The 13,297-nt window shown below is 43.8% G+C and overlaps 1 protein-coding gene across 1 annotated transcript in view; it reads right to left on the bottom strand.

Annotated features, from left to right (window-relative positions):
• PTPN21 (protein tyrosine phosphatase non-receptor type 21) overlaps positions 1-13,297 on the bottom strand; it is a 69,500-nt gene that overhangs the window by 10,570 nt on the left and 45,633 nt on the right. The window contains 3 exon segments of the mRNA XM_030558968.1: positions 6,502-6,639; positions 9,671-10,287; positions 10,290-11,129. Of these exon segments, the coding sequence (XP_030414828.1) occupies positions 6,502-6,639; positions 9,671-10,287; positions 10,290-11,129 (1,595 nt within the window).

The following is a 13,297-nucleotide window of genomic DNA, read 5'->3' as shown; positions in this document are numbered from 1 at the left end:
TGAATTGAGGCCACAGCTCAGTGGACCTTTAGCAGAGGTGGCAGCTGAAATGCCTAAGGAGAACATGAACGACTATAAACTTTTTCAAACCAAGGCCAGATACAGAATGGGGATAACCCCGGATCATGCCCGTTGGCGTTTCAGAACCCAGAAGTGGAAACTAGATGTGTCATTTCCCAAACACGCCTACTACGTTGGGAAAAATTATAAGGCCTGGATATCAGGACACAATGTTAAAACCTTGGAAGAACTGCACCTCCTCATACAAATGGAGCAGTTCTTGGATGGTGTTCCTGAGGACATAACACGGTACATACAGATGGAAAACCCAAAAATCTCGCTGAGGCAGGGGAGATTGGAGCCAGATGGATGGAAGTGGCAGAAAGCAAGAAAGCTACTGTCAAGGGGAACGAATACCCCAGGGGGCACACCAACCATAAACCCTACAACCGAGGACAGCCAAAGACCCCACATACAACCCAAGTAATGCCACAGACGCCCTATTCTTCCACCTCACCAGTCTCCAGTAACTCACCTCGGCCCAGTGACCCATCAGATGGAAGATGCTTTAACTGTAATGAACTGGGACATATCAAGGCCAACTGTCCAAAAACGCCATCCGAGTGCAGTTCATTACACCACCATCACACAAAAAATCCCCAGGCCCGGATGCCTCTCAAATACCCTTGGAGCGAAGGGAAACTTTGAGAGTGGGCGGAAAGAAGGTACTGCGTGGAAAGACGGGGGCACAAGTGTCAGCTATCCACCAATCCTTCGTAGACCCCAAATTCATCAACCCAAAGGCCAAAGTGACAATTTACCCCTTCATGTCACAAGCTGTAGACTTGCCTACAGCTCAACTGCCTGTCCAGTACAAAGGCTGGTCAGGAATGTGGACTTTTGCAGTCTATGACAATTATCCTATCCCCATGCTACTGGGGGAAGACTTGGCCAACCAGGTGAAGCGGGCCAAGCGAGTGGGAATGGTTACACGTAGCCAAACCAGGCAAGCTTCCAGACCCATTCCTGTTCCTGAGCCGTCCACAGACCCCCATCTGTGTTACCAGAGACCCAGACAGAGGTAGTGGACCCGGATTCCATGCCAACCACTGAAGCAGCCACAGCACCTCCAGTCCCAGGCCAGAACTGGAACAGCAACCAGCACCAGCAAGTGCAACCACATCTTCAAACTCAACGCCAGAGGGCACCAGCGAGCCAGAACTGGCAGAAGCAACAGACAGCCATACCCAAAAGGCTCAGCCAGAGCCTGAAATACCCTCAGGTGCACCAGCGGACGAGCGGGTTCACCAGCAACGGAAAACAAACCCTCACCTACATCGCTTCCAGAGGGACCAAGCCCAAGTCCACAGTCTGAGGAAGAACTGGTAACCCAGCCTCAAGGGAACAGTTCCAGACTGAGCAGGAAGCAGATAACAGCCTTCAGAAAGCTTGGGCGGCGGCCACGAAGCACCCCACCGCCTTTCAGCTCTTCTAATCGATCCTGGTTTGTTATAGACCAAGGACTTTTATACAAGAGATTCTTTCTGGTGGACACCGGGAGAATGGCAGCCGCAAAAACAGTTGGTGGTTCCAACTAAGTACCGGGGGAAGCTCTTAAGCTTAGCCATGATCATCCAGTGGCCATGCTTGGGGTGAACAGAACCAAGGACCGGTTGGGGAAGTCCTTCCACTGGGAGGGGATGGGGCAAGGACGTCGCCAAGTATGTCCGGTCTTGTGAGGTATGCCAAAGAGTGGGAAAACCGCTAAGACCAGGTCAAGGCCCCTCTCCAGCCACTCCCCATAATTGAGGTCCCATTTCAGCGAGTAGCTGTAGATATTCTGGGTCCTTTCCCAAAAAAAGACACCCAGAGGAAAGCAGTACGTACTGACTTTCATGGACTTTGCTACCCGATGGCCGGAAGCAGTAGCTCTAGGCAACACCAGGGCTAACACTGTGTGCCTGGCCCTAACAGACATTTTTGCCAGGGTAGGTTGGCCCTCCGACATCCTTACAGATTCAGGATCTAATTTCCTGGCAGGGACCATGCAAAAACTGTGGGAAACGCATGGGGTGAACCACTTGGTTGCCACCCCGTATCCACCATCAAACCAATGGCCTGGTGGAAAGGTTAATGGAACTTTGGGGCCATGGATACATAAATTCATCAACAAATACTCCAATAATTGGGACCCTAGTGTTGCAGCAGTTGCTGTTTGCCTACAGGGCTGTACCACATCCCAGTTTAGGGTTTCACCGTTTGAACTGTGTATGGTCACGAGATTAAGGGGCCATTACAGTTGGTTGAAGCAGCAATGGAAGGGTTTATGCCTTCTCCAGGAATTAACATTCTGGACTTTGTAAGCAACCTACAAAGCACCCTCCAACACTCTTTAGCCCTTGCCAGAGGAAAACCTAAAGGATGCTCAGGAAGAGCAAAAGGCCTGGTATGACAGACATGCCAGAGAACGTTCCTTCAAGGTAGGAGACCAGGTTATGGTCTTGAAGGCGCAACAGGCCCATAAAATGGAAGCATCATGGGAAGGGCCATTCACGGTCCAAGAGCGCCTGGGAATTGTGAACTACCTCATAACATTTCCCAATTCCTCACTAAAGCCCAGAGTGTACCATGTTAATTCTCTCAAGCCTTTCTATTCCAGAGAACTTACAGGTTTGTCAGTTTACAGTCCAGGGAGATGATGCTGAGTGGCCTGATGGTGTCTACTACGACGGGAAAAAAAGACGGTGGCGTGGAAGGAGGTGAACTTCTCAACCACCCTGGAACGTCTGCAGCGGCGACAAATCAAGGAGCTGGGCGCTAGCTTCGCCCCATTGTTCTCAGCCACCCCAGGACAGACTGACGGGCATATCACTCCATTGACACAGGTAATGCTCATCCCATTAAAACCCCACCCTACCGGTGTCTCCTCATGCCCAAGCTGCTATAGAACGGGAGATCCAGAACATGCTACAGATGGGTATAATCCGCTTATCTACCAGTGCATGGGCATCTCCAGTGGTTCTGGTACCCAAAACCAAATGGGGAAATACGCTTTGCGTGGACTACCGTAAGCTAATGCAGTAACTTGTCCGAACAACTATCCAATGCCCCGCACCGATGAGCTATTGGAAAAGTTGGGATGGCCCAGTTCATCTCTACAATAGACTTAACCAAGGGGTACTGGCAAGTACCACTAGATGAACCTGCCAAGGAGAGGTCAGCATTCGTCACCCATGCGGGGGTGTATGAATTTAATGTCCTTCCTTTCGGCCTTTGAAATGCACCCGCCACCTTCCAGGGTGGTCTACTAGCTGACTGGGAAAATTTGCAGTTGCCTACCTCGATGATGTGGCCATTTTTTCAGACTCCTGGCCCGAACACCTACTACACCTGGAAAAGGTCTTTGAGCGCATCAGGCAGGCTGGACTAACTGTTAAGGCCAAAAAGTGTCAAATAGACCAAAACAGAGTGACTTACCTGGGCACCAGTGGGTCGAGGGACCATAAATCCCCTACAGGCCAAGGTGGATGCTATCCAAAAGTGGCCTGTCCCAAGGTCAAAAAAACAGGTCCAATCCTTCTTAGGCTTGGCCGGGTACTACAGGCGATTGTACCACACTACAGCCAAATCGCTGCCCCACTGACCGACCTGACCAAAAAGACCCAGCCAAATGCAGTTAAGTGGACTGATGAGTGTCAAAAGGCCTTTACCCAGCTTAAGGCAACGCTCATGTCTGACCCTGTACTCAGGGCCCCAGACTTTGACAAGCCATTCCTATTAACCATGGATGCATCTGAGCGTGGTATAGGAGCAGTGCTCATGCAGGAAGCAACAGATCACAACTTCCATCCTGTCGTGTTTCTCAGCAAGAAACTGTCTGAGAGGGAAAGTCACTGGCAGTCAATGAAAAGGAATGCTATGCCATTGTGTACGCCCTGGAAAAGCTACGCCCATATGTTTGGGACGCGGTTCCAGCTACAAACTGACCATGCTGCACTAAAGTGAATTCATACTGCCAAGGGGAACAACAAGAAACTTCTCGTTGAGTTTAGCTCTCCAAGATTTGATTTTGAAATTCAGCACATCTCAGGAGCTTCTAACAAAGTAGCTGATGCACTCTCCCGTGAGAGTTTCCCAGAATCCAGTTGTTAAAAAGTGTTCTTACACTGTAGAAGTCTGTTAGTTATATACTTAGTGGTATATGTAAAGGTGCATGTGTTGTATTAATCTGTTTATTTAAAGTTCTAGAAGGAAATCGCCGCCAGTAAGCTTCCCCACTGTCTGCAATTTGGGGGGCGTGTCATAAACAGATAGCTAAGGGTTAACATCTCTTTCACCGGAAATAAGTATCTAAAGCACCTGACCAGAGAACCAATCAGAAAACAGAATTTTTTCAACTCTGGGTGGAGGGTTTTTGTGTGTGAGTCTTTGTTCTGGGTCTTCTGCCTGTATGCTCTCTCGGATGAAAAGTGATTTCTGTTTCCGCTTTCTAATCTTCTGTTTCCCAGTTGTAAGTACCAAAGATCAGATAGGGATTTTTATGTTCTTTTCTATTTACATGTCTATAGTTGCTGGAGTGCTTTGAATTGTATTCTTTTGAATAAGGCTGTTATTCATATTTCTTTTAAGCAATTGACCCTGTATTTGTCACCTTAATACAGAGAGACCATTTGTATGTATTTTCCTTTCTTTTTATATAAAGCTTTCTTTTAAGACCTGCTGAAGTTTTTCTTTAGTGGGGAACTTCAGGAAGTTGAGTCTGCAGCTCACCAGGAAATTGGTGGGAGGAAGAAGTCAGGGGGAACTCTGGGTGTGTTAGATTTACTAGCCTGACTTTGCATTCCCTCTGGGTAAAGAGGAAAGTACTTCTGTTTTCCAAAACTGGAAATAAAGAGGGTGGACTCCCTCTGTTTAGATTCACGGAGTTTGCTTCTGTGTATCTCTCCAGGAACACCTGGAGGGGGGGAAGGGAAAAGGTTTATTTCCCTTTGTTGTGAGACTCAAGGGATTTGGGTCTTGGGGTCCCCAGGGAAGGTTTTTTGGGGGACCAGAGTGCCCCAAAACACTAATTTTTGGGTGGTGGCAGCTTACCAGGTCCAAGCTGGTAACTAAGCTTGAAGGTTTCATGCTAACCCCCATATTTTGGACGCTAAGGTCCAAATCTGGGACTAGGTTATGATAACTATTAACATGCACTGCATACAGGGCTGCTGGGAAAGGCACTGTGGAGATGTGGATGCAGAGGACACACATCTCTGACTCTTTTTCATCTATCTTATCAGGCAGATTCCCTGTTTTCCCCAAGTGCTTGGAAAAAACTAGGGTGTGGTTAAGTGTGCTCACTGAAGCTCAGCCATTAATGGCTGTGTCGGTTTGCTAACTCATTGACAATGTGGTGTTATTTTAGGTCCCCCGCATCTCCTAAACTCCTGTGGTGCACCTATGGCTAAAATGCCATTTTCTAGCTACATCTGTCCAGAAAATTACAACACCTCTCTCCACTGTGTGGGGACCTTACTCAGTTATCCAAACCTTTGAGATCCCCAGAATGAATTCCTGTTATGTGCTTGACATGGATTACTGTTTGGAAGCCATTTGGAATTTTGTAGTTGGGTGCAGAATGTGGTTTCTCATTGAGGGCTCAGTCCTGCAAAGTGCTCAATAACCTTCTCAGTGAATTGAGTTAAAGTGGAGATGAAGTTGAGCATGCTGTGTTATTCACTGAATCAGGCACTTAAGTGTTGGCTGAAGGATGCACTTTACGCTACTTCTCCAAGGACTACACTGGCTTCCCTCTATGCTCCTGGGTATAATTCAGGGTGATAATATTGCTCTATAGAGCCCTATGTAGTTTGGGTTCTGCCTATTTTCATCTCATATCCTCTCATGACACTTAGATTAGCCAGAGCGCTCTTGCTTATGCTGCACATCCCAGCTTTAAACAGCTAGAAGCTGGGATCAAGGCATTCTCAGTTGGATGACCCTCAACTTTGGAGCCTACCTCCCCCACAGATTGAGATGGTATAAATGTGTTGATATTCAGGGCATTATTTAAGATCCTTTTTTTTCCCCCAGGTTTTTTCCTGAGTAGAAATATCAATGTGACCTGCAAAGACCTGAATCCTGGAGTGAATTCTAACTAGGATACTTGTTAATTTTTTTATTATATTGTTAAGCACCAACAGTGCAAGTCACACAAAAAGTCATGGCTATATATAATATATAATATATATATATATATATATATATATATATATACACACACATACACATACACACAACACACACACACTTACTTTCATCCTTAGCCTCATTAGGCACTTTTACCAACAACTAACCCATAATTACAAGTCTCTCTCACCGATTTGCTGCCACCCTTCTATGTCTGAATTATTTTGAGGTGAGATGTTCTAGTAATTAGCACAAAACACAATGATGATGCAGTTCATTTTAAGATTGCCAGGCTAAGAGAAACCAAACACTCAAGAAAACTTAACATACCCGTTCATCATTTGTTGCTCTGGTAGGCTCTTCTTTACCCTCATCTGGCAAAGGCATTCGAGACAAGCTTAGTCCATTTAGGGCAGCTAGCTTCAGAGGCCCTATTTTTTTTGCATCAGTTCTATTCTTTTTCATACCCTGCAGAAAATTTTTTAAAATTGTAATATCCACAAAACAGATTACAACATAGCCTTCCTAGGGGTTCAGCTTAAGGGGACTCCTCTGACTCCTTTTTGCAAACAGAAGACAATGCACAGCTGTTTCTCTTTGCTAACCACTGTCTAAGAGATTCCATTGGTAAAGTCACATTCTTTCTTAGGACAGGACACCAGTCTGACTTCAGTCCAGATACAAGTTTCTGAACGCCACAAGAATGACAAATATTGTTCTCTCCAAGGCTAGGTCACAGGTCAAGGGGAAATTCTGGGCAGTTTACCATCCTCAACAGAATTAAAATCTCTAATAGTATGAATAAGACAGAAAAAAATACCTTAAAGGGATATCACACACATCAAATGATTACGTGCATCACACTATATAGTTTATAGGCCCAGTTTCAGAAGTGGCCTCAGATAACAATTTTATGGGTACATTTTATAGCACTCAGATGCATAAACATTAGACTGCAGCTGGGTGTAAAAAAAATGGGCCTACAACATATTTCAGATGCAAAAATGTGGTCGATACTTAGAGGCAGAGATTAAGGGCCTTTGGAAAATCAGGGCCTGAATCTTTAATTTTGCAGTAATCACTTACCGTTTGAGGAAAATATTAGTACAAATTCAGGGGGATTTTTGTGTTAAGAACCATTCCACCATGATCTTTTGAACACTTATATACTAGAGAAAGCCAATGTCTGAATCCTACAGTTTATAAGTTTGGCTGCTAACAAAAATAATAGACCTAAATATATTTATCACAGTGAAAAAAACTGCAACATACATGGGCACTTGTGTGAGTGGAAAAAAAAAATCAATATCCAAGAGTTAACGGGCAGTAACAGAAACAAAAACCTGTTAATTGCCAAAGCTAAGAGAATCGGACTATGTGCAAGAATGAATGAATGGCAACCCAATAACAAAGGACCACAGTGGGAGCAAAAGACGTCATGGAAAGAATGCCTCTATCAGTCTTATCAGGATATATATCTCAGTATTAAGTACTGAAAGGAATTAGGTTCTATCTATATTGTTTGCAGAGTTGTTGTAGTCGCGTTGGTCTTAAGATGAGAGAAGAGATGAAGTGGGTGAGGTAATATCTTTTACTGAACCAACTTCTGTTGGTGAAAGACACAAGCTTTCAAGCTTCACAGAAGTTGGTCCAATAAAAGATGTTAGCTCACCCACCTTTTCTAGCTGTATTTTAAAATAACTAAACAATGTTACTTGCTGAATAAGACAGTATTCTACTGAACATTTCCAATGAGTAAAGAACATCTCAGTTTAAAACTAAAGTGAGTCTCTCTCTCTCTCTCTCTCTCTCTCTCTCAGTGAAAGCAAACTAATTACAAACACAGTAGAAGAAAAAAGCAGAGTAGGTTCATAAATGTCTCAAAACATATACCATGTAAAGAGAAAGACCCAAAACCTCAAAGATATTAAAGGTCACATTGCAATAATTAGGAGTTAGGTGTCTAAAAACCTTTGAGGATCTGGACCCATGACACAAGGTGAGAGTTCAAGCTACCTCTGAATATAAGCCTATCAACAGAAGAACCTCATTAGTTTTACTTGATGTTAGTGTAACAAAAAGAGGGATCAGTAAAAGCAGCAAAGAATCCTGTGGCACCTTATAGACTAACAGACGTTTTGGAGCATGAGCTTTCGTGGGTGATACCCACTTCGTCAAATGCATCTGACGAAGTGGGTATTCACCCACGAAAGCTCATCGTCCAAAACGTCTGTTAGTCTATAAGGTGCCACAGGATTCTTTGCTGCTTTTACAGAGAGGGAAGAGACACAGAAATTATATACAATTATAAGTTCTTAAAGGAAATTGACTAGGGTTGTGCACTTCTGTTGGTCTCTTTCTGCATCCAGCTCCATGCTGGAAAGCTGGATTCGGAGGGACAATGATGAGGGCTATATAAGTGCCTAGATAAATAAACTAAGCCTACAGTATTGTTTCTGCAAAGTCAGTTGTAGCAGCTGCTAAAACAGTAAAACTAGTATGCCATATGCTGCTCTTCCCTATGTAAAGAGCTACTTGGCAGCTGCTGGCAGTGATCCTGGGGAAGAAGTTAATGTAGCACAATACTTTTAAAAAAGCAAACTAAAAAGTAGGGAAAACAGAGAAAAAAGTTAGTGGCTAAAAGGATGAACAATTATTTTGTTATAGTAGCACCCACAATGAGCTAGGCACTGTACAAACACATGGAGTTATAGTCCCTGCCCTAAGAACTTGCAAACTAAACAGACTAAAACCAAAGAGGGGTCAATGTAGAAGATCATGAATTACATTGTGTGGTTCTGCACACATCTTGTAGGGGGTTTTGTGGGCAGGACTGTCAGTTTGTGTTTGTGGCAGGGAGGGGAACGGCAAGGAGGGACTGAGTTTTTAGGGATGAAAGAATGGTTAAAAGGTGAGACAGGAAGGGAGCACCTGGAAAAAAGGGAAAAACCAAGGAGTGAATACAAAGGAGGGAGGAGCTTAGTGACATCACATTAGGAGGAGAGGGAGCGGAAAGTGTGTCAGAAGACACACTGAACATTCAGTTAAGTCCAATGTTCAAATTACAGGAATGGTCTAATGTCGGTCACAAAACTGGCAGAGGAGTGGATGTAGCTGCTCCTGCTTCACTTGCCTGGTGAATAGGAGGGCTCTAGGAACCACGTGGCCTGTTAAAAGCCACCCTGGATGACTCATCCATGGGTTATATGAGGCTGAGGAGGTCTCAGAGCCAGTCTCCGCTAGCTACAGATGAATAGGGGGTGGGGCAGAAAGACTGGCTGAACAGATTGAGGGAAAAAAAATACAAAATAGGGAAAGGACAGACAAATAAGGAGAGAAAGCAGGAAACAGAGCGAGAGAGCACGCAATGGGGAAGAAGGTTACTGCATTTAATTGCTATGCTTCAGAGATATTGAAAAAGCTTTTTTAAAAACACTTGATGAATGGTATCAGATCTATCACAAGGATCCATGAGAAGAGAGAAATAATGTCCACTTACTCCTAAAGGGGGAAGACCTTCCACTATATTATTCTTCCCTGACAGAAGATCAGAGACAGGTCTCTTTTTCAGAGAATCCTTTCTCACTCTGTACCTTCCCGAAGTCGTAAGATCAGATTCTGACATAGATGGAGTTAGCAATCCTTCACCTCTTCTCTGCACCTGAGTTTCAGCCATTAAGTGTACTGGGCTCACATCTTTTATCCTCTTTTCCGTCTCCGAAATATGTAACTTAGGCTCAAGGATATGCAAAGGGCCAGGAGATGAAGCAACAGAACTGTAAGGATAACTTAGTAAGGATTCATGAGGATAACCACCCATAACAGCAGAAAGCTGGGTTTGATCATCAGAGAGAGGAGTCAGAGTTGTACTAGCTTTGTTTTCTTCTTCAAATTCTTCCTCTTCCTCGCTGCTGTGAATCAGCATAGTGGCATCTGAAAGAGACTTCTTATGATCACAGTTCAAACTGTCTTCTTGCTCCTTATTTTCTTCTTGCTTTGTTCTCTCCATGAAAACGCTGGGCTGTGACCCTGCCAACATGACCCTTGGAAGGGCCACATCTGCAGCAGAGGCTGACATGGTCCGTTCTTTAATTCTTATGCCTTCAAAGTTGTGGGCAATCCAGCTATTTCAATACTGTTCCTTTTCTGTAGCTGAGCATGCCGTGCTGATTTAAGGGCTCACTCACTTCCTTGTCGCACAGCAGGCACTATCTTCTGAAACGTCTGAACAGAATGGTGGACTCGCCGTGTGATTAGATCTGGATTGCTGCTGCTAATGTAAAGATGTCGGGAAAGGTCTGGTGTACTGTTTGCAGGTCTTGGGTATGGGTAAGGGGGAGGAGGTCGATAGACCTGGGTCTTCATGATGTTTGGTGCTGGATACTCCTGAGCCTGAAGCTGTACATTTGTTAGCTCAGGGACACTGACTGCTCCAACAACTGGACGCCGTTCAGCAGGATATGGGTAGGGAGACTGGCTATGAAAACTGTAACTCAGGTTAAAAGGATAGTGATTAGATTGGGGGGAGGTGAAGTGAGCATGTTCTCGGATTTCAGGTTGGCTATAGACCAGAGCATCAGGCCTACTGTAGGCATATGAATTGCTGATGTTAAGATTTCTCATAGAATGACTCTGCCTATCTGTGTGTATCATTCCTCTGTTAAGCTGTCTCATCACAGTTTCATAATCTGGTGTAGGCCGATAAGAAGGTGGTATTAGCGCACTGTGTCGATGCGATGGAACATAATCAGGTCTCAGGACATCGCTTCCAGTAATGCTTGGGTTAGAGGACATGGGAGATGGCTGCAAGTAGTGCTGTGGATTATTCAAAGAGTTTGTGCTGTGTGCACTATAGACACTCCCATTGCGAATTCTGCCGTTGTAGTCATGTGGAGCTCTATCCAAGCTAGTCTGAGAATGGTAGTAGTATCCATTCTGCTTGCTCACAAAAAGGTTATCTGAAAAAAATGAAGTGTTTAACAACCATTATGTCCAAACATTAAATGAGTGAAATTCCTCTACTAGCCATGTTAATCAATGATTAATTAATCAAACCTCAGCCCTTTTCCACCGTATCTTGGCTTTAACAATATATTGCTGCCAAGCAACATTTTACTTCCAAGGATTGCATTTTTAGTGCTGCAAGGCTCCCAACACACTGCAATATGCAATTGTTATCTCGGGATAATATTTCTGTTTTAACCTCTTGCTACCTCGTCAATTTTCTGACATACAGAACGGATCCTGTAATCTGGAGACTGATTTAATTCTGATGTGATTTGTTTTCAGACACCATGTTAATAAGTATGTCATCAAGACTCAGCACTGAAACATGAGAGATGTAAATTTGCCTTCTATCTTGAAGTCATTCAGAACTTTTTTTGCTTTGACCAAGTGGGGTTGTGACGTAACAGCCACAGTTAGAATTCAGGCACGGTTGATCAATAAAACGTGTCAGCCTCACTCACAAGAACCATTCAAAAGCAGGAATCCAACCAACTAAGCAGTAACAGGTTCAGGAGCAACATCAGGCTTTCAGCTCTCTAGGCCAGGTGAGACAAGGCACAGTACACAGTTACACACTTGAGTTCTGGGGAAGAGGTGCACCATACCTGTAGGGGCAGCCGTGCTAGTCATCTAACTAACTGGACTAATTAACAGTGGCTGCAGAGGGGACTTTCCCTCATCCACCAAGCCACTCAAAGTCCTGCAGTGACTGCAGCTACTGAGAATTAGGTGAGTGGAAGCGATTGAGGAAAAGGGTAAAAATAAAAGTTTTTGGTCCAGCTTCTGATCTTATTTCTTTATCTATCTTATTTACCGTTTTATGCCAGTGAATTATACAGAGTTACTCTTGAGGTACGCCAGTGCAAGATCTTGTCTACATGGTGAAGCTGCACTAGAATAACCTAAGGTGTGAATTCAAACTGATCTAGTTAAACGAGTACAAATTCCTGTGTAGAGACACTTATTTCAAAGAGCGTCTTTTTTTCAGTTTAGCTTAATTCGACTGGGAATAGATTTAAATTAAATCAAATAGGACACTCAAACTGAAATTTAAAAAAAAAAAAAAAAAAAAAAAAAAAAAGTGTGTCCACAAGGGAGTTTGTATTGGTTCAACTATATCAGTTCAAAAAACAAGTTAAACCAGTTCAACTTGCCTATGGAGACAAGGCCTTAGTGACAGAAGAATCAGGCTCACTATATAAATGAATAATCAATACTAATGATGTGTCTATAATCAGCTGGGAGATGTAATTTCGAGTTCAGAAAAACATACACTTGCTAGATCTGGTTGAAATAGCATGCTAAAAATACAGCATGATGGGGATAGCATGGGCGGTGGCTCAGGCTAGCTGCCCCAAGTACATTCCAAGGACCTCGAATACAGTTGTTCTCAAGTGACTAGCCTAAGCCACACAGCTGCACTGCTACTTTTCAAGCAGCGCTAGAGTGTGTACATCTCTCTGAGCTGGGAATCACCCCTCCAGCAGAGACACATAAGCATACTAGCTCTGTGTAGACAGTCTAAGAAATCTGCCTTACGTGGCCATCTCAGCAACCAAAGGTAGATCTTAGTCAAACCAAAGTTTTCTGGAGACTTTGGGATATTTTAAAATATGGTAGGATGTTGCTGCTTACTACAGCTGGTCCTTATTACAGATTTCACTATACATATTAAAGTAAATTATGTATTGTTTTTTATTTAATATTCATAAAGCAGCGGAGCTTCTGCTCTGATGCCAAAATGCAAAACAGAAGTCAGTGCTTTGGGCACTTTTGTGCATGCAGCACAAACAAAAACTGTTGTGCATCTTTGCTGACAATTGCTTTGAGTCTTTGTTCATGAGAATAAGCGTTCAATAGCAGGATTTTATTACAAACTTGACTCTTTACTGTACCCCTACTGTGGTATGGAAACAATTCAACTGTGTTCTGCTATGGAGATTACAGGTATTAGTTCCCAAAGCTGTCAGTGACTCAGTATTACCAATATTATTTATATTTGTACTACCATAACACTCAAAGGCCTGACTGTAGTGGATAATTAAACACAGTCCTTGCCTCCGAGAACTTAGTCTAATTAAACACTAAATGAGGACAATAAGGAGAAGGAAAATGAGGG

The sequence above is a fragment of the Gopherus evgoodei genome, chromosome 4 (genome assembly GCF_007399415.2).
Source record: "Gopherus evgoodei ecotype Sinaloan lineage chromosome 4, rGopEvg1_v1.p, whole genome shotgun sequence".
Taxonomy (NCBI): Eukaryota; Metazoa; Chordata; order Testudines; family Testudinidae; genus Gopherus; species Gopherus evgoodei.
The sequence above is the reverse complement of the archived record's forward strand: the minus strand, read 5'-3'. Positions and strand labels throughout refer to the sequence as shown.